We start from the raw sequence: 26,756 nt of genomic DNA, 5'->3' as shown, positions 1-26,756 counted from the left end.
AAGTCTGCCAGTTAACAAGCCCCCTTCTTAGTCAGAGCTAATATCTTTAGGAGAAATGCTGGGAAAATGCACATCAACTACCACTGTCAATCAAGTGAATCCTGGCTAACAGGGGACAACAGCCAGCAGTAAAGTTAATTAGTAAGTTGAGCAACCAACACTTGACAACATGGGAAAATAAATAATTCAAGGAATAGAAAATAATTTGAAAATTCTGATTGATATCTTGAGATGTAAGGATTCTACATTCATGAAAAAAGAACAGGAAAGCAATCTTGAATATTTAAAACAAATTCCTAAACTTAAAACAGAATAGACAAACTGCATAATAATGTAATAGCTATGTCTAAAAAGTTAATTAGTGATCTAGAAGATAACATCTGAAAAAATATTCCAGAACAGAGCAAAAAGAGCAGACCAAAAAACAACAAAAGCGGAGCGACAAAAGATCAAGTTAGGAGGTCTCACATTTATATGCAGAAAAATGGAAGATAAAACAAGAAAATGAAAAAATAATTTTTTCACATTGCTCTTAGCTTAAGAATGATATAATTCTTTAGGTGAAATGACCGAGGGGTGGGTAAGCAGAATGAATGGTAAACATCCCACATACTAGACACATGTTGGTGAAATAGGATTCTAAGCATGAAAAAGAAAATCCTAAAAGTTTATTGACAGAAAAACAGGTTAGTTATCAATAAATAAAGAGAAAGATAACCAGGTTGGCATATGACCTTAATCAGCAATTCTGGACACTAGCACACTAATCTGTTATAGCTTCAACATTCTGAAGGGAAATGATTTTGAGCTTAAATACCTAAACTAAAAAATAAATTTCAAATTCAGGATTCAAAATTTAATTGCTTGAAGATATGTTATAGCAAGCCAGAAAATTAATCCTGGGTTGCAAGAAAAAGCAAGTAGGAAACTGTAAACTCATAGTTGTATAATAAATATTTAAACAGAACATTAAAATATACACACACACACACACACACACACACACACACACACCTCTCAAGACAATAGATTGATTTGAAATTAAAATCCCACATGATTTCACTAGAAGAAAAGGTCTAGGTAGGGAAGTGAAAGAATGCTAGGGTTACTAGCTTAACTGGGAGATGGGTAGAAGTCATAGCAACCGAAAAACTCTAAATATAAACAAAAAGGATGACCACTAAAGGAATAGCAAAAGGTTATTTCCAAAGCACAAGAAGGAAAATGAGGGAAAAAAAAAAAGTCCAATCAAACAATTAAATGCTGAAATAAAAAGAAGCAGTAGTTATTACAGCACAAGGCACCACAGGCAGCGAAGTGTCTCTCAGCCCTGTACGAAGCTGTGCAAGAAGTCCTGCTTGGAACCAGCACAAGTACCAGAAGACTTTGGAAACAGTGGAGTTGCAAATCAGCCTGAAGAACTATGACCCTCAGAAGGACAAACACTCCTGGGTCACCAGATGGCTGAAGTCCACTCCCCACCCCAAGTTCTCTATGTGTGTTCTGGGGCCCAGCAGCATGTGATGAAGCCTAGGCTGTGAACACCCCCATGTGTACAATAACAAGACTCTGATCAGATATCACTTTTTTGTTTTCCTTGAAAGTGTGTGTATCTTAAGAACATAATATCATGATTAGGGTGGATAGGGAGACTGGAGAAGCCATTTTTCTTTGAAGATAAAAAGCATTCTGTATGTTATATAATAAAATGATTTTTTTTTTTTTTTTTTTTATAAAAAAAAAAAAAAAGAAGTGTCATGCCTTTCTGGCCTCAGAGCCTCTGATCAAGCAGATCCCATGAATCCTGGGCACATAAGGCTGGCCAAGTCCAAAACATTGAGGCCAATGATGGTGGATGAGGCAAAGTGCACCATCAAGTTCAGATGAAGAGTTCTCTCTGGTCATGGCTGATGGTCACGTAAAGATGAAGGACAGTAAACTTGTGTATGACATCCACACAACTTCCTCGTGTCACGTGAACTTCCTAGTCACTGCTCAAGAAGAGTTGGCAGGACATCTGGGCTTTCCACATGAAGAGCACTGTACAGGGAAAGCCCCGGTGCCTGCATTAAGGCACATCCTAGTAAATCCTACTGCTACCAAATAAACAACTAACCGAACAAAAAACAAACACAATCTATATGAAATAGAAAATAACAGAAATTATTATAATCCAAACATTTTAAGAATTTCAATATAAAGGACTGAATTCCTCAGAGATTCTTACATTGAACTGTCCAAAAGTTGTTTTGACTACATTAATTATGGGAAATTGGGGTTAAAGAAGATATTGAAAATAAAGGAAAGTATTTCATAGTTATAAAAGGCACAGCTCACCAACATGAGATATAATTTCATATCTCAGAAATCAATTGGTTAAATGAGCATTAAGATATGAATACAGAAAGTTTAAAAAATTAATAAGCTAAATCCAAAATACCTTCTATCCAAAACCAGGCACAGTATCCTCTACCCTCTAAAACACAGGATATTTACAAATATTGATCATCTATTCCATAGAGACATACCCGACTATACTGTATCCACTTGAAAATTTTAAACACTTTAAAATAATTCCTCGGTTAAATATAAAGAAAACTGAATCTAATTACTCATTAGAAGCAAACAATATTCTACACAGTCAGAGTGTCAGCTATAGCCAAGGCAGTAGGATTCAGGAGCATTTTCAGTCTTAAATACATTTATTAGAAAACAAAAAGTTAAACATAAAATTATCTATAGAATATACCTTAAAGTAGTGTTTGTCAACATCGAGAGAGAGAGAGAGAGAGAGGGGGGGGGGGGTTTCATGAAAATAGTTCAAGAGTCTGTGACTTCATTTGTCAACTCTAAGCCTATGGAATTTGCAAGTTAACCAGGGATAAAACTACAGACTGCATCACAATTTAGAATATCAACTCGGTTTGTAACATTAGTAGGTCATTCTGATGGGATGAATTGGGCTGGGAATCACATCACTGAATATATCAAAATGAAACTGAAGCCAGGGGTGGTGGCACAGGCCTGTAATCCCATGGGCTTGAGGGGTAGAGGCAAGAGGACTGTAAGTACAAATTTGGCAAGTTGGCAAGGCCCTAAACAACTTGGTTAGCTCCTGTCCCAAAACAAAAAACAAAAAGGGCTGGGGAATGTAGGCTTAATGATAAAATGCCCCTGGGTTAAATCCCCAGTAATACCCTCACCTCCCAAAAAACCAAAGTGAAACTGAGTTTCCAGAAGTCAGGCAAGGCCATTATTCACTTTTATACCTTTAATGCCCACATGGTGGGGCACATAAGTAAGTAGAAAATAGTGTTAAAAGAACTGAATTATGTACCAGGCAGATAATTTTCCAAAATACATGGGCTTCATTGGAGGAGTAGGGTGAGACAGATTAAAAGTTCTGCAGAGTGGTTACAGGACTGGGAAACAATGACTAAACATGAATCTTAATCTCAGGTCTGTAACGTCACTGTGTTCCATGTTCCAGGAGTCTATAGAGAACTGCATAATAAAAAGGAGCCTGCCTGAAGGCTGTTTTCAGCATTCTTAGTTTTTTTGTTTGTTTTGTTTTTTTCTGGCAGCAGGACTCATGAACTTCAATAATCACAATGCCAGATAAAATTAATTTTCAACTATAACAACAGACTAGTTTTTAAAATTCTAGCCCCTTTTAGCTATACGTCCAAAGGGTAGAATCCAGCTATAGCTAGCACAAAGTTAGAACATAAGATCAAATTCCCTGGTATTACAGGAGACAAAACGATCTCAGCTTTCACTTACTTAAAAAAAATTAAAGGATTCAATTACTTCCTTCATAGGAAAAATTTTAATTAAACCTTAAAATTGAGATGATTATCAAATTACCTCACAAACCACTCTTTCTGATACACAAAAACAAGTTGAACCTCATCAATTATTATACTTTACATATTTTTGGGGGGGAAGAGAAAGAAAGGGCCTGAATTTGAACCACACTTTAAAAAATACTTCAATTAAATCTATTCATATTCTGAAGACATTTATATTTCAAACATCTAATATATGAGCTATGTAAGTAAAGCTAGTATATACAAAGAATTTAAATTTCGAGACATTCTGGTTGTATTAATAGGATCTGGTTTATTTTTTTAAATGTCCCTTGTTACAGTTAAAGAACAAAGAACAACTCTGCATCTTCTGCATTAAAAACAAAACATATTTCTCTGCCTAATTTTGCTTACCTGAATTAAGCATTTTAAAAGTTTTCTTCTTTGCTATTAAACGAGTATCCTTAGTTCTTAACTGGCCCAATAGTAGTCTTACTTACATGATATAAATACATAAAAATAAATACAAATTAAAATTCCCCCAACAAGTACTATATATTATTCCAATAATACAGACACAATCTTAAAAAATTAACCTTGTATTTATTTGCACAGAATCAAAGGAAAGACTTGAAATTCCAACATAATATTCTATGAGACTTATATTTTACTAATTTAGTTTTGAAAAAAAAATGGTTTGGGTTTTCCTCCATTACCTTGAGGGTGGTATTATTTTACATATTTTATATGCATTAGTTACGTGTGCTGAAACATTATACATCTATACATCTTCAGTTTTCACAGAATTAGTATTAAGTCCGAAAAAGTCTTTTTTGATGATGTATCGAACACACTGAAGAATCACATTTCTTTCATGTCGAATGTCTGGAGCTAGAAGCTAAAAAAAACAATTAAAAAATTTAAAAAAAGATTAAGGTAAAAAACATACCTGGGAAGCAACAATTTAAAATATAAAGTGTGCCTTCCTCATAAAAAAATACAGAATAATAGTTGTGATTAAATTTACTGATTATTTTGCTAAAAAAAATGCAAAAACATTTGCTTTTCCTTTTAACTTACAACAAGATTATCTGGTTTTTTAAACAGCACAACTTCACACTTGGGATCCTCTTTAGGAATATTTACCAAAGGACAAGAAAACAGATCAAAGTGTACAATTATTTAATGTAAAAATGTGAAAGAGGATTCCCTCAATAGGGCACAGTGATGCCTGCGTATGATACCAGTTACTTGGGAGGCTGAAACAGGAGGATCACTTAAGCCTAGGAGTTCAGAGTCAACCTAAGCAACAAAGTGAGGCTCTGTCTATCTCTTAAAATCTATAAATGATGTAGAAACTGCTAAGTATATGTGTTAAATACAGTAACACTGAAAGTAGTGGTAAAAAAGTCTCAACATTCCTTGACTTTCCTAACTTCCCATTTTTATTCTTATTATAAATAAAAGAAAGTTAAAAATCCCTGATATTTTGAAGAAGTACATAACCAAAAAATCGTATGTGATTTTGCCAAGAAGATTTATTTTCTATTTATTTTCTGATGTCATTAATAGCTTCAGAAACATCACATGGGGACCATCAATGGAAAGATGATCTAACTTACCACTTATAAGGCAAAATTTTTTTTTTTTTTTTTGTGGTACTGGGGATTGAACTCAGGGCCTTGTGCTTGTGAGGCAAGCACTCTACCAGCTGAGTTATCTCCCCAGCCCTAAGGCAAACATTTTTAAAATGCAATTTAATATATAGAGAATAAAGAGCAGATTACTGATTCATTTTAATAAGCAACTGTATCTACATCTAACAGCACAAGGTATGGTCATGGAACACATGAGTTACACTTATTTGATGTCAAAAATGGACCTTTCACAGAACAACAATAGTTTCAAAACTTCACTAAAAAAATGTGAAATATTTCTATTACTCTTAAATAGGAAAATCTCTGATCTTTGTACAGCTCCATTTCTATTACTGAGAATCAAGAGGATATGTCATGTCCTCTCTAAATCTGAAACAAGTTTTGAGCAACTAATGCCAAAAAAAAAAAAAAAAAAAAAAAGCCAACAATGCACAAAATAAATGAAGGTATAGAAAAAGAAAAAGTAAAGACAGTTCTCAAAGACAGGAAATGGGGATTTTTAGAAAACCTTAGGTATTTTCTTTCCATTACTTTGTTTTTCAAGAAATATTCACATTAAATAAATAAAACCTTTCTTCCCCTTCAGCCTCCCATTGTATTTTGGTGTGCTTTCAAAGAGAACTTAGCCTTAATACATTTTTCCTTATTAACCAGTCAAACCTACATTCTTTGATTTTAAGCACTCTTGAAAACTGTAATTATATCACATTTACTAACAACAGCTATACACCAAATGCAGCTTTAGAATTAAGATACACAAATAGGTCTTCAACAACCATATACCTCTGGTAAACTGAAAACATACACACATGAGCAACAAAACCCCAGTAGCCCTACCTTAGTGATTTGAGGACACAAACGTGACAGTGCAAAGAAAAATCACTTACCATTTCCAAGAGATAAGGATGGTGTGTTCTTGGCTGAAATAATTTTTCATAGTTGGGACAGTCTTTTTTCCTTTTAGGATTTGTCTTTGTAAAACCTTTCTTTCGGTTCTCATACTTGGCTCCTGAGAAATTTCTAACAGCTGCTTTAACATCTTGTTTTGGACTCTTGGGAGGACTGCTATGAGCAACCTGTTTTTCTGCCAGAGCTTCTGTTTCAGTCTTGATAGGAGTTGCTAAGTGTGATGAAAAACAAACACAAAAATAAAAAAACAAACAAAAAACAGGTAAAACTTTCAAAAATAATGAAAAGTCATAATAATCATCATCCCAGCAATACTACTATCTACTTAATAACTTATAAATTATGAAAGGTTTTGCAAGGCATTTACAATGTATACTAGTACTTTTCAAATTGGGAACTATCACTGCCAAGAATTGAGGAGACTACTATGAAGAACTACAGAAAGTGATCTATATGAAGGAAGTAAGACCAGATGGAAACTTGAATCTACACAAAGGAATGATGAGTACTAGAAACAATAAGTATATAGATAAACACAAAACCTTTTTTCTTACTTGAAATAAATTTAAAAGGTAACTATTTCAAAAGAAAACTAAAGTGGAAAATAATAACAGTGATTGTTACACTGAATAATAGAATTTGTAATATCTATAGAAATAAAATCTATAACAATAGCACAAAGGAGAGGGAAGAAAACATTAGGTATATTACTGTAAAATTCTTAAATTATATGTAAAGTGAATAATATAATTTTAAAGTACACTGTGATAAGTTAAATTTGGATACTATAAATCCTAGAACAACTGCTAAAAAATAAAACAAAGAGTAACAGCTTCTAAACCAATAGCTTCACTAACCTAAACATATAAGATTAATCCAAAATAAGGCTGGGAAAAATGGAACAGATGAGACAAATAGAAACAAACCATATCAGCAAATACATCATATGTATGTAATGTAAGTTTAAACACCTCACTTAGAAAGCAGAGATGGTTAGACTAGAACTGAACTGAAACATAAGCATTCCTTGCCTTACTTACATAGTTAAAACTGAAATTAAGTCTCAGTTTCCAAGGAACCATACAAAGTAAGGACTGAAGATGACAATCACTAAAAAGCTGGAGTGGCCATATCAATATCAGACCAAAAAAGACACTTCAGAACGAGGAATATCATCAGCAATGAAGGAGGACAGGCTTCACACATAAGAACACAAAACAAGAACATCTAATAAGATTTTCAATACACATTCACAAAAACTCATGGAACCAAAAGAAGAAAAGGAGAAATCCATTATTAAGGCCAGAGACAAGAGCACTCTGATCTAGGGTAACTGAAAACAATTAGAAAATAAATGAATACAGAAGACCTGAACACCCCTAACAACTCAAATTGACAAAGAATACTCAACCTCAATATATATTCGTGTCAACTCAAAAGATATGTCCTATACATATATCCACTGGTATTCTTTGTAATATCTTTTATAATTTAATAAATTAGTAAATTTAAGTAAATATTTCTTTGAGTTGTGAGCTGCTTGCCAACTTAATCAAATGCAAGGAATGCGTATGTGGGAATACTGACTTATAGCCAGTCAGTCAGAAGCATAGGTAAAACAACTCAGGACTTGCAACTGGCATCTGGTGGGGGTGGGGAGAAGCCTTAGAGACTGAGACCTCAACCTTTGAGATCTGACACCACCTCCAGATAGCATCAGAACTGAATTAGTTGTTGTCTACTGCCAACTGATAGCTTGCTTGGTGTGTGGGCAAAACAATCCCTACATGTTTGGTCACAGAGGCCTTCTGTGTTGGTTGCTAAATAAGAGTACAGTAGAAAATGAATTTGATTTTTTTCCTAAATCTTCAAAATTACCCAAACATTAATTACCCATTACATTAAGAAACAGGTCACAAGAGAAATTAGGAGATATTTTTAAAATATATAAAAATGAAAACATAGCATGTCAATTTGGGGAATGCAGCTAAAGCAGCACATCAAGGCAATTTGACACCTTTGAATGCTATTAATTAGAAATGAAGAAAAGTCTAAAATCAATTTTTTAAGCTGCTATGGTAACAAGGTAGAGTGAGAAAAAAAGGAATAAAGAATAAAAAAACAATAAATTTGTGTGAATATCAATAAAAAATAGTAGACAGAAAAATCAATGAAGGCAGAAGTTGGTTCCTTAAAAAGATTAATACCTAGTAAGACTAATCAAGACAAAAAGGGGAAAAAAATCAACTAATGAAAAAAAAGAGAAGATATCATTATAATATCAGAGTTTTATGACCAAACATATGCCAATAAATTCAATAACTTAGAAGAAACAGAAAATCTCATCTGTTTGATACCTATTAAAGACATTTAATTCATAATTTAAAACCTTCCCCCAAAGAAAATGGTAGGTTCAGATGTCTTCACCACTGAATTCTACAAACAAGGAAAAAAAAAAAAAAATCAAAAGGTAGAAACCCTATAGAAGGGAACCAGATCCCAATCCATTACAATAAAAGTAAACCAATGTCTCAAAGCCCTCATGAGCATGCATGCAAACATCCTTAATAAAACACTAGCAAATCAAATCTCTCAATGTATTAAAGTGGCAATACACCATAACCAAATAGATTTTATCATAGGAATGCAAGTTCATTTGAGATTTGAAAAATCACTCAATATATGTCATCATATTTTGAGAATAATGAAGACAAAACATAAAACAGCTAAAAATTTACAAGTTTTAAGATAGGGATCTCCACCCCTACTCCCAAATGGGTATTCTATGTATTTATTTACCATGAATCAAAGTGATGTGACATGAAGAATTCTATCTTAGAAGTTGAGAGACTGAGTTCATTACTTAGGTTAAGAGTTGGGGAATCTAATCATATTTCTTAAAACCCTCCAAACTCAAGTATTACATAAGACTGAATGCAGAAATTACATTTCAAAGAAAGTATGGGTAAATGTCAAAAGCACAGACTCTGGTGCCAGACTGGTGGGTTCAAGTCTTGTTCCATTGCTTACTAGCTATGTAACCTGGGGGCAAACTACTAATGTCTGCCTAAATTTCCTCATTTATACAATAGAGATAAATAACGGCACCTAGTTCATGAGGTTGTTGCAATAAGTGAAAGAGTAAAGCACATAAAACAGTGCCTGGCACCCAGTAAGCACTATATGAGAATCTGCTGCAATGATACCTGTGATAATGTTTCTGCAAAGCGATGAGAAAAATAAAGAGAAATACAGCTATAAAAGAGTAATGCTAAGAATCCCTAAAGCAGTTTTAGGGCTGGAAACTGTACAAATAATAATTTAAAGGCAAAAAAGAAAATCCATGGCACACTTCCTATCATTCCCTTCCTCTTTAAGTATTAATCACTTGACCTAAGAACAAAAATGTCAAATGAGGACTGGGGAGATAGCTCAGCTGGTAGAGTGCTTGCCTTGCAATCACAAGGCCCTGAGTTCCATCCCCAGTACCGCAAAAAAAAAAAAAAAAAAAAGGTCAAATGAATCGGGGTTTGTATTGTCAATTTTCTGCTAAGGAATGAGGACCTAGGATCATTTACATTTTTCTCTTTCTTGAGATATACATTTCGTAGCTAAGTTGTGCTCATCAATTCAAATAAAACTTAAATACAGCATTTAGTTCTTTCAAACTGAAGTCACTCTTGAGGCCTTCAGAATTAGTTTTGAGCTTGGTGGTTTCCTCATCAATAGCTGAACCAGTTTAAAGACACAGGAGAGCAAACCAACCCATTTGGAAATAGTTCTCATGGAAATTTTCTTTCTTATTTGTGTATTAATGATTCTGACAGCCCCAGACCTGAGCATATCCTCTTCCTTTGCTTCAGTCTTGCTTGGGGACCCTTTCCTGCTTATCCCATCCTAGAACACAGAATTAAAACTGAAAGCTAGAGATTGCTACTGACTAGATGGCTTAATAAAGCAATTTGAACTACATAAAATAATTCTTAAGACTTAGAAATATGCTGTAAAGGCTTTTTCCTTAAAGCAAAACATTTTAAATAAAAGTAATTCATACAAAATCAAATATATATTTTATTAGATATTATCCTTTGTTATCTATGAAAGAAAAGGTCACGTGTTACTATTTAGGAAGACAGCAAATGCCACATGGAGAAAGGCTATAAAGAAGCAACATAGCTAGCTTCTTTAAGATTTTTAAGTCCCTAAACCTAAATTTTACACCAGCTGCACCACATACTAGTGTAGCAAATTTATCCTAAGCTTGAAGTATAAAAACAAAGGCCTGAGAGCACAAAGATCCCTTCCAGTTTCCTTTCTTTCAATTTAAAAATGGTAGCTAAAAATGGTGGCAGTCTCAAAAATGAAGACAGAAGTATAAAAGTATCAGATGTTTCATCTTAAGTGAGAAAAAAGGCATCAGTTAACCTTGTTTTTATGGGATTCAGTAATTTGGTAACAGCTTTCTTTCTTATCACCTGTCATAAATACAACTGAGAGGTGGGAATATAATATGTGTTTAAAGAACAACTCCACCTTCATATCAGTATATTGGAAACAAGAGTAAAAGATAAATGTTGTTTTTCTTAAAATTAAAATTAAGAAGAGGCAACCATCTGTTATGGAATCCTCTGATAAAGCCAAAGTAGCTTATATTTCAAAATATGAGTAGCTTTCAACAAGGTACCAGAATAAGCCACAGCCCATTAAAAAAAGAAGAAAAAATCCCCATGTTACAGATAGATATAAACACCAAGTTGCTTACTAAAGCCCAACTCTTCCTTAGTCAACATCCTCCAAATGCACACATGCTGATTATCTTTAGTCAACAAAAGTGTTGCCACCTATATCCAATGATGTTTAACTCTTCATTCTACAGCAACATTTTCAGAACCTGTATTCTCATCCTCGGTACAGTTACTATTTTGATTACACACCTTCTCCTGAGATACATACACAGGAATTCTCTCATGGTTTGCAAAGTCTAAATAAAATTATCATACAGATACAGGTTTCCATAATTGTAGGATCTTGGATTGTTCACTAAACATATGCTAGGTTATTGATATAAACACTGGATTAAAACTTGCCATACTTTATCAGATCAATACCCTACTCATAGCTCTTGCATGTGGCCCTAAAACAAATGCTACACGAGATTAAATTGGCTTATCATAATAAATTCCCAAATAAGGGCCCACACACCATCATCTGTGACATCACTTTTATTAAAAGTAAGTCATGTATCCTGAACATCACTGACCTCTCAGAAGACTCTTGAGGGAATTCCATTTCTTCCAACCTTTAAATCACATAGGCTAATAACATGCAACCACAAATATAGGGTTTCTGTGTTTTCCTAATAAGATAATTTATGTAAATGTGCTTATAAAAAGCAATACCCTACACACATTAAAATTTTTCCAATATCCTCTTTATCATCAAGGGCTTCTCTCTACCTATCAAAGGTGGATATAAACATGTTTTGACAAGAGTTCTTGATAGCAGAGAATAAATTCATTTTCTTTTCACTATTTCTTTTATTTCATTAGCGGATATTTTCTCTTTCCTTTTCTTTCATTATATTGTAATCACTTTGCCTTTTTCTTACAAGTAGCAATACATTTCTCTACTACTACAGTTTTTCTTTATCCCATGTTAATTTCACTTATGAATCAAAGGAAAAAGGAACTTGAAGATCAAATAAAGAATATGAATCTTGGACGCTATTAATGCACAGTGTGCACCAAAGGCAAAGGGCAACAAAATAAAACACACCTCACTGTAGTAACAGAGGCCATGACTTACCATCTGGCTCACTCTCTGACCCTGAGAGACTGCCATAGCTGCTCATTAGTGAACACAAGGCTGGTGTCACTTCCTTAGGTACAACTGTATGCTGTGGTTTCTCCTCCTTATCAGACTCTGAAATAAGAGGGGAAAGAACAAAGATTCAAATAGTGTACCCCAAAACATCTACCACTATAAAAAAGAGAAAGCTGATTGCCTTCCAGTCTTTCATGGTAAAAACAAATGAATTTCTGCTAGGTGTGGTGGTGCACACCCGTAATCCCAGAGGCTAGGGAGGCTGAGGCAGAAGAATGGTGAATTCAAAGCCAGGCTCAGTAACTAAGCAAGGCCCTAAGCAACTCAGCAAGACCCTGTATCTAACTAAAATACAATAAGTGGATGTGGCTCAGTGGTTAAGTGTCCCTCCGTTCAATCCCAGCTCTATCAAAAAAAAAAAATTTTTTTTTCTGATAATTTCCTTAATCTTCCCAAAAACAAAGTGCAAGAGACCTGAAAGTGTTCTCCTTAGTTTAAATCTTGAGCAAAGAAGTTATGTGCTACAGGGGGAAGAGAGGAACTAATGAAATTTGTAAACAACTCAGTTAACTTACTATGCTTCACAGGTTATGGAATCCAGGCCTTTCCTAAATTAACTGAATTACACAGGTTTTACTATTAATTTACAGGTAGTGGGAAGACCAAAAATTTATTTAACTTTAGGGATGAAGATCATTAACTCTGAAAATTCAATTTAGGAATTAAAAAATATCATCCCCTTTTGTTGACCCTTTTGTTGTTTTCAAGACTGGTTTTCAGGACCCAAAATAATATGTAAACCATATTAATAATATGTAATAATACATTAATAATTAATAATATGTAATAATATGTAATAATATATAAACCATATTAATAATATGTAAACCATATAAGTTTAGTGAAAAAGTTTTAATGAAATGAACCTACCCTAAAGATTTTATTATTTAGAACTTCTAAGAATTTATGTCGATAGGCCAACCATGAGAATTTAGCAAACACTACAGAGCCTGCCAAAGGTAAAGTGTTTGATCAGAGCCCAGCAATCCTAGCTGTAGCCCCAGGACACCACCCATTACATTTACTTTTGGCAGCTCTAAAAAACACATTAACTGTTGTAGACAACCAATAAAAATAAAACCTGACTGAAGACAATAAGTGGCTTGTCCATTTAATGAACCAGCTCAACCTACAACCAATATGAAATGTCTCAAGAGGAGCACTTAATGTTCACCAAGACAGTCCAAGGGAAACTAAAATCTGCCACTAGGAAGTGTCAGTAACCTCTTATGTGAATGCTGACCTAGCCACCCACACTACCAGCACCACATCCCCTAAAACTGCTCATATTTTAGGTTAGATTATTACCTTTTCTCTTGGATTAATAAAGGAAAAGAAAAATATGGAATTTATATGAGAAGAAATCTATCACAATATTAGTACAAAAACTATTTATCCATTGTTTGAATGACCAAAGACAAAACAGTAGTATTTCCTTCCAAGACCTAAAGAAAGCACACCCTTGTTTAATCCTTATGCGGCATCCTATGACTTTCACTATCAGTTACAGGTGACTAAACCAAAATTCAAAAGAATTAAAAGTAAATTTCTTTCGGGTAACTTTTATAAAAATGGTTAGGTCAATTTTAAATCTTGGCTACCAGACTCCAAAGCCCAATTTTTAAACTCGTGTGCCATGTCTCCTACAGATTATACAGTCTTCTTAAAATGAAGCCACTGTATCAAAACATATTTATGGTCAATGATAGTGTTAACGTCTTTTTTCAGCCCATTCCATTGCTTTATTTCCCTTTTATGGCAAAACTCTAAACAGCTACTTGATAAAATTCACCACAGAAATATGGGTCCAAAATATCCTCCAGTCCACTACTCCAATTTGTCTCTGAGTACCACGACACCAGAGAAACCTTTTCTTTTCCCAAGTACACTTGGGTCCTCTGTGTTGCCAAATCAAAAGGTAGTTTCTCAGTTCTCCTCTTATTTAACTTACCAACAGTACATAGCCATGTTCTATTTTTTAAAACCTTCTCTTGACTTCCAGAACCCCTTCACTTGGCAGTCTTTTCCCAGTCTCCCTTCTGAACTCTCCTCACTAACAAACTTCCAAAATTATGAAGCGACCCTGGATCCAATTCTGACAGAACTTTCTCTGTGTTTCCCCTTCCCTAGATGATCTGATGTTCCCTAAAATCTTAAAACATTATTTATATACTTGTAAATCAGAATTTTGTGCCTGCAACCTTTTTTCCCCCTTAACTCTAGAATAATCCTAACTGTTCACCAAACATCTCTACTTAAATGTCAAACAATTATCTCAGCTGTGTCCAAAAACAAACATTTGATTTCTACTTGGAACACGCCCTACAGTACTATCTCCCCCTCAATGAATATCAACTCTTTCTTCTTAAGGGTTAAGACCAAAATGTAGCAATTATTCATGAATCTTCTTTCTTTCTCATACCTTATCTATGCAATTAACAACTGCCAAAGTTATTTAAAAAACAAATCTAGCATCATACTCCTTTCTCACTACAACCTAAGGTAACATTTCTTACATGGACAATTCTAACAGCCTCCTAAAAAATACCCTGGATAGGACTCTGCCCACTTCTCCTTATAGTCTATTCTCCACCCAAACACATAAATCACATCACCTCTCTGCTCAACTTGGGAATAAAATCCCAAGACCTCCACTGGCCCACATAGCCAGCCCAACTTGACCCGACCTTGCACATGTCTTGTAACAAATCCGCTTTCTTCTGGCTTACGCCACTGCCTCCCGACTGCTCCCTCAGCACGCAAGGCAGTTCTTCCCTGGGGTGTCTGCACTTGCTGCTCCCTGTGCTGGGAATGCTGTAAGTATTCAGCACTTGGATGTCTTTTTTCATGTCGCATCTGAGTGCCTTCACTGATCACTCCACATAAAACAACAGAATTCCTCCAAACACCTTCTCCCATCCTTTACTCAGCTTCATGATGCTTATCCACACATCATGCAGTGGATTTGTTTATCGACTCCTTGTTATGGTTTGGATGTGAAGTGCCCCCAAAAGCTCACGGGTGAGACATGCTGTAGGAAGGTTTAGAGGAGAAATGATTGGGTCATGAAAGCCTTAACCCAACCAGTGAATTGATCCCCTGATGGGATTAACCACATGGTAACTGAAGGGGGGTGGGGTGTGGCTGGAGGAGGTGGGTCCCTGGGGTGTGACTTTAGAGTCTCTCTTTGTGACCTGATCATGATGTGAGCTGCTTCCCTCCACCACGCTCTTCTGCCACGATGTTCCTCCTCACCTACACCCCGAGGAATGGAGCCGACTGTCTGTGCACTGAGACCTCTGAAACCAAGAGCCTCCAAATAAACTTTTCCTCCTCTAAAATTGTTCTTGTCAGGTCTTTTAGCCACAGCAGCGAAAAAGCTGACTAAAATACGCCCCCCAAACCAGAAGTTACAGGACAGATGGGGTTTTGCTGTATTCTCAGATCCTAGAATAGTACAAAGGTATTCAACAAATACCTGAAGAACAAACTGTTGCATGAATTAGACAGGGTTAGTTAGCATGAATCAGAGTGCTAGTAAAAAATAGAGCCAGGATAGAAAACTACATTTGCATGGATCTGAAGTATATATAACATGATTCCATTTTTATTTTTAAAAATCACATGAATGTGCACAGGAAAAACACTGGAAGGATACACAAAAACATGTGAGCAGTGGCCCTATTTTTAAGTTAAGAAAGCAAGTTTTTGAAAAATATTTTATGCTTTTAATCTTTTCCCTCATTTTCTCTATTACTTTTATAGTTGAAAAAAATAGAAAATGACAAAGGGAAATAAACCCTTGGAAAACAGTGTTCTTCATAATTCAGTTCATAAGCACAGGGCAAGGCTTTAATTGGCTTACAGAGTCTCCTGTCCTCCTCCCTTTTTATTTTGAAACAATTTTGGAGTTACCTAAGTATTACAAAGCACAGGAGTTTCCATATACACTTCACCCTACTTCCCTAATGTTATCATCTCACATAACAAAGGTCATTTATCATAGCTAACAAATTAACACCAGTGCCATCCTACCACCTAAGCTATAGCTGTATTGTCATTTCCTCAGTTTTTCCATTCCAATTTACCATTCCATACTGGATTTAGTTGTCATGACTCCTTAGTCTTCTCCAAATGTGTGACAGTTTTTCAGTCTTTCCTTGTCTACCAGGAACTTTACACTTTTGAAGACTGTAGATCAGGTAACAGTAGATGTCCCTCAGTTTGGGTTTGTCTGACATTTCTTATATTAGACTAATGCTATGGATTTTGGGGAAGAACACTACAGAGGAGATGGAGTCATCTCATCACAACATAACCCACAACATCAATATGATTTATTACTGGTGATGTTCACCTTGATTACTTGGTACTCTGCTGATTTCTCTACTTTAATAAAGTTACTATTTTTCTCTTTCATTATTCATTCCCTGAAATGAGTTATTAAGTCTAGCCTACATTCAAGGGGAGGAGAATTAATCTCCAACTCAAGGTAAGGAGCATCAAAGAATTCTTGACATGTTAAAATCACCACAGTAATTAATAAATGTTTTGGGAAGAGATATTTTGAGGCTATGCAGATACTGTTTTGCCTTAAAATTTGGCCACAATTCTGCCATTCCTCAGTGGATCTTGCCTAAAATAATTATTACTAGGGTGTTTCAATGGTGATCTCCTATATCTCTTATCTACATGTATCCACTGGAATTCTTTTGTAAAGAAAGATTCATCCCTCTTCACTCATATTTATTTATTCAAGCCCTTATTTAAATCAGTATGAATGCTTGCATATTTACTTGTGGGACAGAGATTATAATTTATTATTTATTTTGTGGCTCCATTTGTTCCAACTTTGGCCATTGAGAATTCGTTGTAGTACCCTTCTGTCATACCAACATTGTTACATTTTTTGAAAACTTTCTGGAACTATGAGATGCTCTAGGCTCACCTTATATTTTCTCTGTCCCAACTCCGGAACCAGTCATTTCTCTAAGAAGCCCTGGTTTCATTAGAGTATGGCCTTGGGAATCCACAATCTGGGAGTGGGTATACTTGTTCCTAGGAGGACCACTAAGTTCACTAAACTTGACAGCCGCCCCAAAGGGAAGAGTTAGGAGTTTCTACATATGAACAACTCTTTCCATATGAACAACTCTTCCCCTCTCCATTATATATTTAAGGGACCCACAACAGGTAATAGCACTTTAAGCATCATTTTGGCATTTTAAGTCACCTCAAACAATGACTTCTCATCTCACACACCCCTAAAGGCTATTCCCAAAGTTGCTGGGATCTACCTAACAGTTGTTAATACCTATCCTAGAAAGACTGTGCTGAATGCACTGACAAATGGCTGACAAAATAGTACCTGAGAAACTTCACTCACTCTGTTTAAATGTGAATGGTTCTTTTTAGAAGAATGAGTTTCTGATATTTGCCGGGAAATGGGATGGATTTGGAGACTACCATGCTAAGTGAAATAAACCAATCCCCCAAAACCAAAGGTCTAATGTTTGTAATGTTTTCACTCACCTTATTTTAAATAGCTAAAACATCTCTCTGAACTAAAATACCAGTAAAAACAGAAATAAAAACAATGGGCTGGGGTTGTGGCTCAGTGGCAGAGCACTTGCCTACCACGTGTTAGGCACTAGCTTTGATTCTCAGCACCACATACAAATAAATTAAAATAAATAAATAAATAAAGGTCCACCGACAACTAAAAAAATACATTAAAAAAATGGTGAAATTGAACTTTAGAATTATTAAGTACCAACTCAATTTCTCTTACTGTGAAAAACTTAGTGACACTTTTATAAAGTAAATGATAAGCTACTATAATTTAATTATTGGCATTTTGATTTTCTTGCAGAATAATATAAAATTTTTAATAATTACTTATATTAACTAAATTTTAATAATTCTAAATTCATAGCCTACACATATGGTTTTTATTATAGTCAAGACTTATATCCTCATTTCTGACCCTTAAAACAAGTATGTTCCCATCCTTGGCTCTCAATATGGGGAAAGTTTCAACATCTAAACCAAAATAAAATTATGGAAGATCTTTCATGTAACTGCTTCTGGAAATCTAACTTAATTCTTCCTATAAATGAAGATGAGAGGTATTTAACCACTCTTTATCATGTCTAAGTTCTGTGGACTTAAATAAAAGCTTAAATAGAAGCAAGATACAATCACCTTTTAGTTGGCATTTTAACATAGTGACAAATACTGAAATAATTCTTTAAAAAACAAAAATAACAAGAGCTGGAGATATAGCTCAGTGGTGGAGCTTTGGCCTACATGTGTGAAGTCCTGGGTTAGATCTCCAGCATGGCAAAACAAAACAAAACAAGATCAAACAGGGGTTGGAGGTATAGCTCAGTGTTAGAATGATGGCCTAGCATGTGCAAGGCCCTGGGTTCAATCCCCAGCACTGCAGAAACCAAACAACCATCAAGCAGAATTAACTTCATCTATCAAAACCAAGAGGAAAGACAGAAACAAAAGCAACAAACACTATTAAATATGGGTGTGGTCTTCTGAAAAATTTTCAGGGGGGAAAAAAATCAGTATCCAAGAGTAAACTCAGAACTGGCTCAAAATATCATCTGCCTTTTCCGTGCTCTCATCAAGGATAAGAAGGTGCCTTCTGTAAACTCTCTCCCACATGTCAAATATCCTAGACTCATACAAAACAATTTAAACAAATTTAGACTTCACATTTAGAGGGCATGTAGGGTATTAGTGGAGTCAAACTCTTAAGTTCAAATTCTGGCTCTGCCACTAACTACAGTATGATTAAGGCAAGGTTGTTCCTGATTTCTTTTTTCTTTTTTTTTTTTTTATGTTGCTGGGGATCGAACTCACAGTCTTGTGCTTGCAAAGCAAGCTCTCTACCAAACAAGCTATCTCCCTAGCCCTGTTCCTGATTTCTAAAAGGGAGTCATGACAGCACCTATGTAAAAGGTTGTTGTAATGAAAAGAGTTAACATACACAAAGCATATGGAGCATAGTGCATATGGAGTATAGTGAGTACCTTATTCAGAAAGTGTTAGTTGGTGTTAAGATAATTTATGGTTATTACTATTTCTACCAAATTTTATCTTGCTAAACCTAACTCAACATTCCATTGTGCCAAGATCCTTTTCCATCCTAATTCTGTCAATACATTCCTGCCACCTTTAAATTCAATAATTTCCCATGTAATTATCGTGAAAGCAAGTGTCATCCAAGCTGAACAGAGATTGTAACCAAACCTATGACAAAACATCACTGCACTCACTAATCATCTTTGGAAATTTCTCTGCAGTAGGAAGTATATGCAATTAAATAAAAGCCTCACAATGTTACTGGAGGGGAAGGTCATATAAATGTTTACACATACATTTTCATTTATCTGAAGGGAACAATGGAGGCTAAGGAGCTAAGAGATATCTGTGTGTGATAGCAATATTTGGGGACATTCAATTTTTGGCTTAAACAAGAGTCAACTTGTCCTATTAATTATAGAAGGAATTTAAGAATAAACTATAAACATATGAAAATATATTCTACATTCTGAGGAAGAATACTACTATGCAAATTAATGAATTAATATAATTTGCCTATAGAGACCATGCTTGTGCTTGATAGTATACATACTGGCTTCCAAAGAATTACTGCTTTATAAGCAAGAGAAAAAAAATCATGTAAAAAGGCCAATTTGTGTCTATGGAAACTCAAAACAATCTTAAAAAAAATTCCCAAGATTATATCAAACTTTGAAAATTACCCAAGAAATCTTTCTCCCATAGCCTGCCTGCCCCATGAATTCCCACCCAAGACTCAGAAAAGATGTTCTGAAATGAGACTTTTCCACAAGATACTTCTCTTAAAAACAAAAACAAACAAAAAAAAGGCATCATTCTAGATTTTTATGATGTGTCATCTAGTTTTCCACAAAAGAGGCTATAAGTAACCAACTTCAACATCATTGTATATACACTTATAAACACATTATTTTCCTTTTAACTTACCAGAATCACTATTTATCAAAGCACCAAGAGGATCTGCATTTGCCTTAGGTGGACCTACAGGCTTTGAACCAGGGAGGTGATTTTCTGATCCAGTAACACCTCTCTGTCTGGCACCACCATTTTTCCATTTGTGATGTCTTCTAGGACTTCTGATCTTGGCCATCTGTGAATTTCTGGACATTCCCTTCATTTTGCTGGAATAAGAAAAATACAATTCAAGGAAAAGTTGAAAAAGACTACTGAATGCAAAAGAAACCTAGATGTTAAACTGATCATTTGTAGCCTAGTACATTAAATAGACCAAAATAAAATAAAGTCAGTGGTTCCCAAAGAGAGAGAGATCTTAGTAGAACTTTAAAAGATGACACTCTACAATATACCACCTTATTCGTCCTCAGCCTCACACTGCTACCCATATTTTTGCCCATCTGAAATTGAACTATGTTGTGCAATCACTGGCAGATCAATTTAACTAGAAGCATTCTTTCATTCCTGTTCTACACAAAAAAGATTAAGAGTTTATAAAGTACATTCACTCTTGTCTACTCAGTTTTAAGGAGCTTTAAAGTTTCTCAAGCATTTACAAACATGGTGCCTTGTTTGACCTTCATGACAACACCTGGAAGCAGACTGTAGCTGTACCACTTTCTCTAGTTAATAGGAAGATCACAGGCCCAGCACAATTCTAAGTGCTCTCTCAACCACTTAAATTACTTCTTTTAGGAAGAAAACAAGCACTTAGGAGAGCATTTTCTAATTTAAGTCAATTTAAGAACAACAAAAAAGTTCATTAAAAATACATTCTACATAAACAATAATACGAAGTGTCTTCTGATAAACTGAATTTCCTCAAAGATATGCATGCTATTCCAATTTGCCATTTTGGGGGCAAAACTAATTTTTTTTTCATTAATAATGGGGGATGGTAGATAGGAGTACAGAATTAGAAATTGAGTCCAAATTTCAATTTTGCCTGTGTTTCTTGGAAAATATTTATATCCTGAGCCTGTTTACTCTTTTACTTGTAGAATGGGAATCAAGGACATAGAATTAAGTAGGACAATACAAAGTACTTCACTTAGAGCAAGGTAATATCTTGACCCCTTAACGTTACCATAACATTTTCTAAATAATTTGCTGAACCAATACATTCAGTTAACATCTGCAATCCAAGGGCTCATAATCCTTTCAGGGTCACCATAACTCTTCCAGAATCTCATTCCAAAACTTTATATACATAAACTCCAAATTTTTCAGAAAGCCAAAATTATCATGGACCAATTTCTAATATCCATCCACTGGGGTCTATGAACTCAACAGCATCATTGCAGGCAAAACAGGCAGTTTGGCTGCTTTGCCTCTGATATCCTCTGGCTCTAGTCCCACAAGGATAATGAAGAGATGCCACTTTTCTTGGGCTCCCACTCAGATACCTTCCCTGCATCCAGCTCCTACAGCATCTGACCACAGTTGATTTTCGATTATTTGTCTTTAAGGTATTCACTAATATGTAATGAATTAGGATGATCCTTAACTGACAAGATCAATAAGACTTTATTAAAAAACTAGTATACCTGGTATCTGTACTTTACCCCTCATCTGAGGTTGTAATTCTATCACTTCACTGCTTGAGAAGCATTTGAGAAAGGAAAAGTTCATTTAATCAATACTTTAAAACAGTTACAAAAGGTATAAATAAAAATGCAGATGTATATAAAATGGACTAAGGAATAATTTTAACTAAAAAGCTAATAGAAATGACAAGAGAATTAAAAAAAAAAAAAAGCTCAATCCAAAAAAGCAAGGAAGTAACAAGGAATATGACAAATTAAAAAATAAAACTAGAAAAACAAATAGAATGATGGTGAATGAAAACTATATTAGGAATTACACTACATATATTATGTACACACACACACACACACACACACACATATATATACATGTACATATACACACATATATGAACTAAGGACTATTTAAAGATAAAGGTTTTCAGTCTAATTTTTTTTGGAGGAGGTGGGGTGGTACCAAGGACCAAACTCAAGACCACGCACATGGTAGGTAAGTGCTCTTTCACTGAGATACACTCCCTGCCTTCGGAATGGATTATTTAAAAGAAAAAAAAGTCCAAATTATATATTATGGAAGAGATACACAAAACATTTAAAAGCAATAGGCTGTTGAAAACACTGTCCTCTCCACACTGCCTTATACTTGCCATCCTTATCATAAGTCATAAGTCAGGTGATTGTTTATCAATGAATCTGTTTATGTCCTTATTCTGTTCTATGGATCTGCCTATCTTTGGCCAATATCACATTATCTACATTATTCTAATTTAGCTCTTCTAGAACATTTTCATACAATTTTAAAGCTTATCGGTCTCCCTAACCCCTGCTAAAAATATTTTTAAAACTTGTTAAGATTTTGATTGTGATCAACTTATGTAGATATATAATTATACTGTCTTCAGTCTATAAATACTATATATTTATTCATTTATTGAAGTGTTTAATTTTTATAGTTTTCAGCATAGAGGTTCTGCAAATCCTTTGTTAGATTTATTTCTAGATATTTGGTATTTCTGAGGTGAATGCAAGTGGCATTTAAAAAAATTTACTCTTTGTTGCTAGTTTACAGAAACAATTGATTTTTAAAATGCTGATGTTAGATGTATTTGGCTGAATTCATTTATGAACATGGTTAACAACAGCCATTCATGTCTTGGTCCCAATCTCAGGGAAAACGTGACCTGTATTTCACCATTAAGTATGATTTGTGGTTATAAGGTATTGGTAGACTTCCTATTCCTCATTTCCTGAGAGAATTTTTAAGAACAGATGTTGAATTTTACCACATATTTTTCCTTATGCATTAAGTTAATATCATTTTACTCCTTCATTATGTTAATATGATAAATAACATTTGATTTTCAATTATCAAACTCCTAAAATAAATCTCATTTGGTCATGATGTATGTCCTTTTTTCATATTGCCAGATCAGATTTGTTAAGACTTTGTTTAGGATTTTTGTTTATTTAGTCAAGAGATATTTGCTTCTTATTTTCCATTACTGTAATGTCCTTGTGAGGTCTGGGTATCAAGATTATATATACAGTTATATTATAAATACCTCTTGTTCTGTTTTTGTTTTTTTATGGGGCTGGGAATCAAATCCAGAGCCTTGCACATGGTAAGCAAGCACTCTATCACTGCACTACACCCTCACCCTATACTGGACTCTTAAAATGGAACGCTGAGTTTTGTAAGATTGGTATTTGTTGTGTCTGTAAATGCTTCAAAGAATTTGAGTGAAGCCATCAAGACCTAAAAATCTTTTTTTTTTCCCAGAAAAGTTCTTAATTATGGATTCAGTTTTCCTAACAGGCAACTACCAGAGAAAGTCTGATGTTTAACTTCTTGAGTCAGTTTTAGTAGTTTATATTTTAAATGTATTGCTAAATTTCCATGCATTTAGGGTTTTTCTAGTTGTCTTTCAATTTCTGGTGGAATTTCACTTGGTTGTGTGATTTCACTCATTTGACATTTATTTCAAGAGCTTTTTGGTAAAATGTACATTCTTTAGTTGTTGGATATAGTAATATTCTATATTAGGTTAGTTGTGTTCAAATCTACTCTAATATTATAGATTATTTCATAACAGTCACAGACAAAAGTGTCTTAAAAATCGACTTGGAATTTATCTAGTTCTCCTTTAAAGCACTCAATATTTTGTCCTTTAAAGTTATAAAGTTATGTTGTCAGATAACAGACAGCTTTTAATTTTTCTTTCTTTTTTTGTTTTTTGGTATTTTTTGTGTGTGTATGTGTAGGGCTAGGGATTGAACCCAGGAGTGCTCTACCACTGAGCTACATCCCCAGTCCTTTTTATATTTTATTTACAGGGTCTAGAGAAGTGGCCCAGGCTGGCCTCAAACTTGCGCTCTTCCTGTTTCAGCCTTCTGAGTAGCTGGTATTACAGTTGTGCATTACCATGCCCAGCTCCACTGACCTTTTCGACATTATGAAATATTCCTATTATCTCTAATAACCTCATGCTTTAACATCTGTTTAGTCTGGTATTAATAATGTTATACCAGGTTACTTTTGGTTGGTGTTTACCTAGTAAAACAATTAAAACCAGACTGACTGAAACTCGCAGTGGGAAATTTTTAGAAAGGGACCTCAATCCCTATACTATATATAATAGTTAATTCTAGACATAAATGAGAAAAGCAGAGCAACAAATCTTCCTATAAAAACAGAGGAATAGCTTCATGACTTTCAGATAGGCCTTCAGATAGAAAGGTTTCTTAAGCAGAACATAACTAGTATTGACCATAAAAATAAAACACAGATAAATTAGACTGGGTGAAAATTATGAATTTTCACTTATCACATGGCAGCATTAGGAACTTCCATTCTGGCCAAAAGAAAGCAACACAAACCATATTTTTCCTCCTATCTCAGACAACCAAAAAACCAGGCAAAATGCAGAAACAAGGGTTTCTATGACACAGGCTATCAAGTAACAAGAATACTGATCTCTGAGAGATGGGAAATAAATGAGCAGTGAGCCCTACAACTGCCAAGCTTACTGCCTGAGAGTTTCCAGATTGCTAGGAAGAGGGGGACACCCAGATGGAACTTGGTAGACTCCCAACTTGGGGAGTTGGAGCTGGGGTTCCAGAGAAAAAGACTTCTGCAGTTTTCAGGAATTCACTGAGGGGAAAAAGTTGTAGAAAGAGAGAAAACTAAATTATTTAGCAGAGGACTGATCAGCCCATACATGCAAGGAAACTACACAAGGGCCAAGAAAGAACCACCCAAAGGATCAGAGGTAGTAGTACCTACATCTTCATATGGGGTCATGAATACGGTACCTGTTTTCACCTAACACCTTTGGGTAGAATACCCAGAACATTCATTCCACAGTAATGAGGAAGAGTTAATTCCAAACTAAATACTGTTCTGGTCACACCCAACAATTCTTGAAGGCAAGACCCAAAAAGATCAGATGGCTGTTAAGTGACTTCATTATGTACCCTTCCCCTTCCCCACCAAATTTTTAAGAACATTTAGAGGAATGTAAAAATATCTAGCACCCAATGAAGTAGAATTTTCTTTTATCCTGTAAAAAATTATCAGACATGCATATATAGGATATATGGGAAAACGTAACCCACAATGAGGAGAAAAATTACAAATTGATCCAGAAATGACACAAATATTAGAATTAGCAGAGAAAAAGTTCAAATCAGTTATGATAACTGTATTCCTCATGTTCAAAAAGTAATGTCTGAGATAAAAAATGCAAAATATAATTGAGACAAAAAATATGAAGATTAATGCAAGATTAGTCACTGCACAGGAAAGAATAATGAACATAATGGTATAACAATAGAAACTAGTATGTAACAGAGAAAAAAAATGAAGAGCCTCAGTGACTTATGGGACAATTTCAAGCAGCCTAATATACACATATAACTGAAGTCTCTGAAAGGGAGAAGGAGGTGAAGAAAAAATACGTTGAAGAAATAATGGGCAAATTTTTTTCAGGTTTGATTTAAAACAAAAGAAAAAACCCATAAACTCATAATTCAAGAAGCTCAACAGACCTCAAGCACAAGAAACATGAAGAAAACTATGCCAAGGTACATCTTAATCAAATTGTTCAAAACCAGTAATTAAGAAAAAAATCTGAAAAAGGGGTCACAGGAAAAAAGGCACTTACATAGATAAATAGCAGATCTTTTCCACTGGAAACAATGCTAATGAGAAGCCAAGAGAGCAACACCTTTATAGGACTATGAATTTTAAAAAAACTGTCAACTCAGAATTACATATCCAGCAAAAATATCCTCTAAAAAAGGAAAGCAAGAAAAGATTTTTTTTTCAGACACACAACTGCATGGAGTGATCTTCAGCAGACTTTCAGCACACTATAAGAAATATTAAAGGAAATTCTACAAGCTCAAGGAAATTAGCATCAGATGGATCTACACCAAAGAATGAAGAGCATCAAAATAGTAACTGCATTGGTATCTTAGCCATCAGTCAACCAAACCCCAGCTGTGACCAAACCTTTTCAGCAGATGTGCCTGGCTTCCATCTGACCCAGATGTCTGAGTAATTATTTATGGTTATAAAAAAATAAATAAATAACATACATGCCATTCAAATGCATATCTAAGTAAATAACTCCTACAAATCAAGAAAAGCAGTCCCAATTAAAAACTGGTCAAAGACTTGAACTGGTACTTCACAAGAGAGTATTAAAACAGGCAATAAGCATATGATACAATGCTCAATACCATTAGGAGGGAGCTGGTATGACATGGAAGAAAGATGCAACATCACCAAGTGCTGACTAATGTAACAGAGAAATTACATACCACTAGCAGAAGTGTGCATTAATTCAATCACTTGGGCAAACTGTTTGGCCCTAGCCATTGAAGCTAAACATACA

At 34.7% G+C, this 26,756-nt stretch overlaps 1 protein-coding gene and 1 pseudogene across 1 annotated transcript in view; one reads left to right on the top strand and one right to left on the bottom strand.

Annotated features, from left to right (window-relative positions):
* The first annotated feature begins 565 nt into the window (after window positions 1-565).
* On the top strand, window positions 566-2,072 carry LOC124985573 (60S ribosomal protein L10a-like; annotated as a pseudogene).
* A 2,024-nt stretch (window positions 2,073-4,096) lies between these two features.
* The window catches only part of Nufip1 (nuclear FMR1 interacting protein 1), a 40,379-nt gene continuing 17,719 nt past the window's right edge, over window positions 4,097-26,756 (bottom strand). The window contains exons 7-10 of the mRNA XM_047554601.1: window positions 20,285-20,478; window positions 12,182-12,298; window positions 6,355-6,587; window positions 4,097-4,707 (exon numbers count right to left, since the gene is read on the bottom strand). Of these exons, the coding sequence (XP_047410557.1) occupies window positions 4,591-4,707; window positions 6,355-6,587; window positions 12,182-12,298; window positions 20,285-20,478 (661 nt within the window). The 3' untranslated portion in view covers window positions 4,097-4,590. The remainder of the gene's footprint in view (window positions 4,708-6,354; window positions 6,588-12,181; window positions 12,299-20,284; window positions 20,479-26,756) is intronic.

Source organism: Sciurus carolinensis, chromosome 5, assembly GCF_902686445.1.
Source record: "Sciurus carolinensis chromosome 5, mSciCar1.2, whole genome shotgun sequence".
Classification (NCBI taxonomy): Eukaryota; Metazoa; Chordata; class Mammalia; order Rodentia; family Sciuridae; genus Sciurus; species Sciurus carolinensis.
The sequence above is the reverse complement of the archived record's forward strand: the minus strand, read 5'-3'. Positions and strand labels throughout refer to the sequence as shown.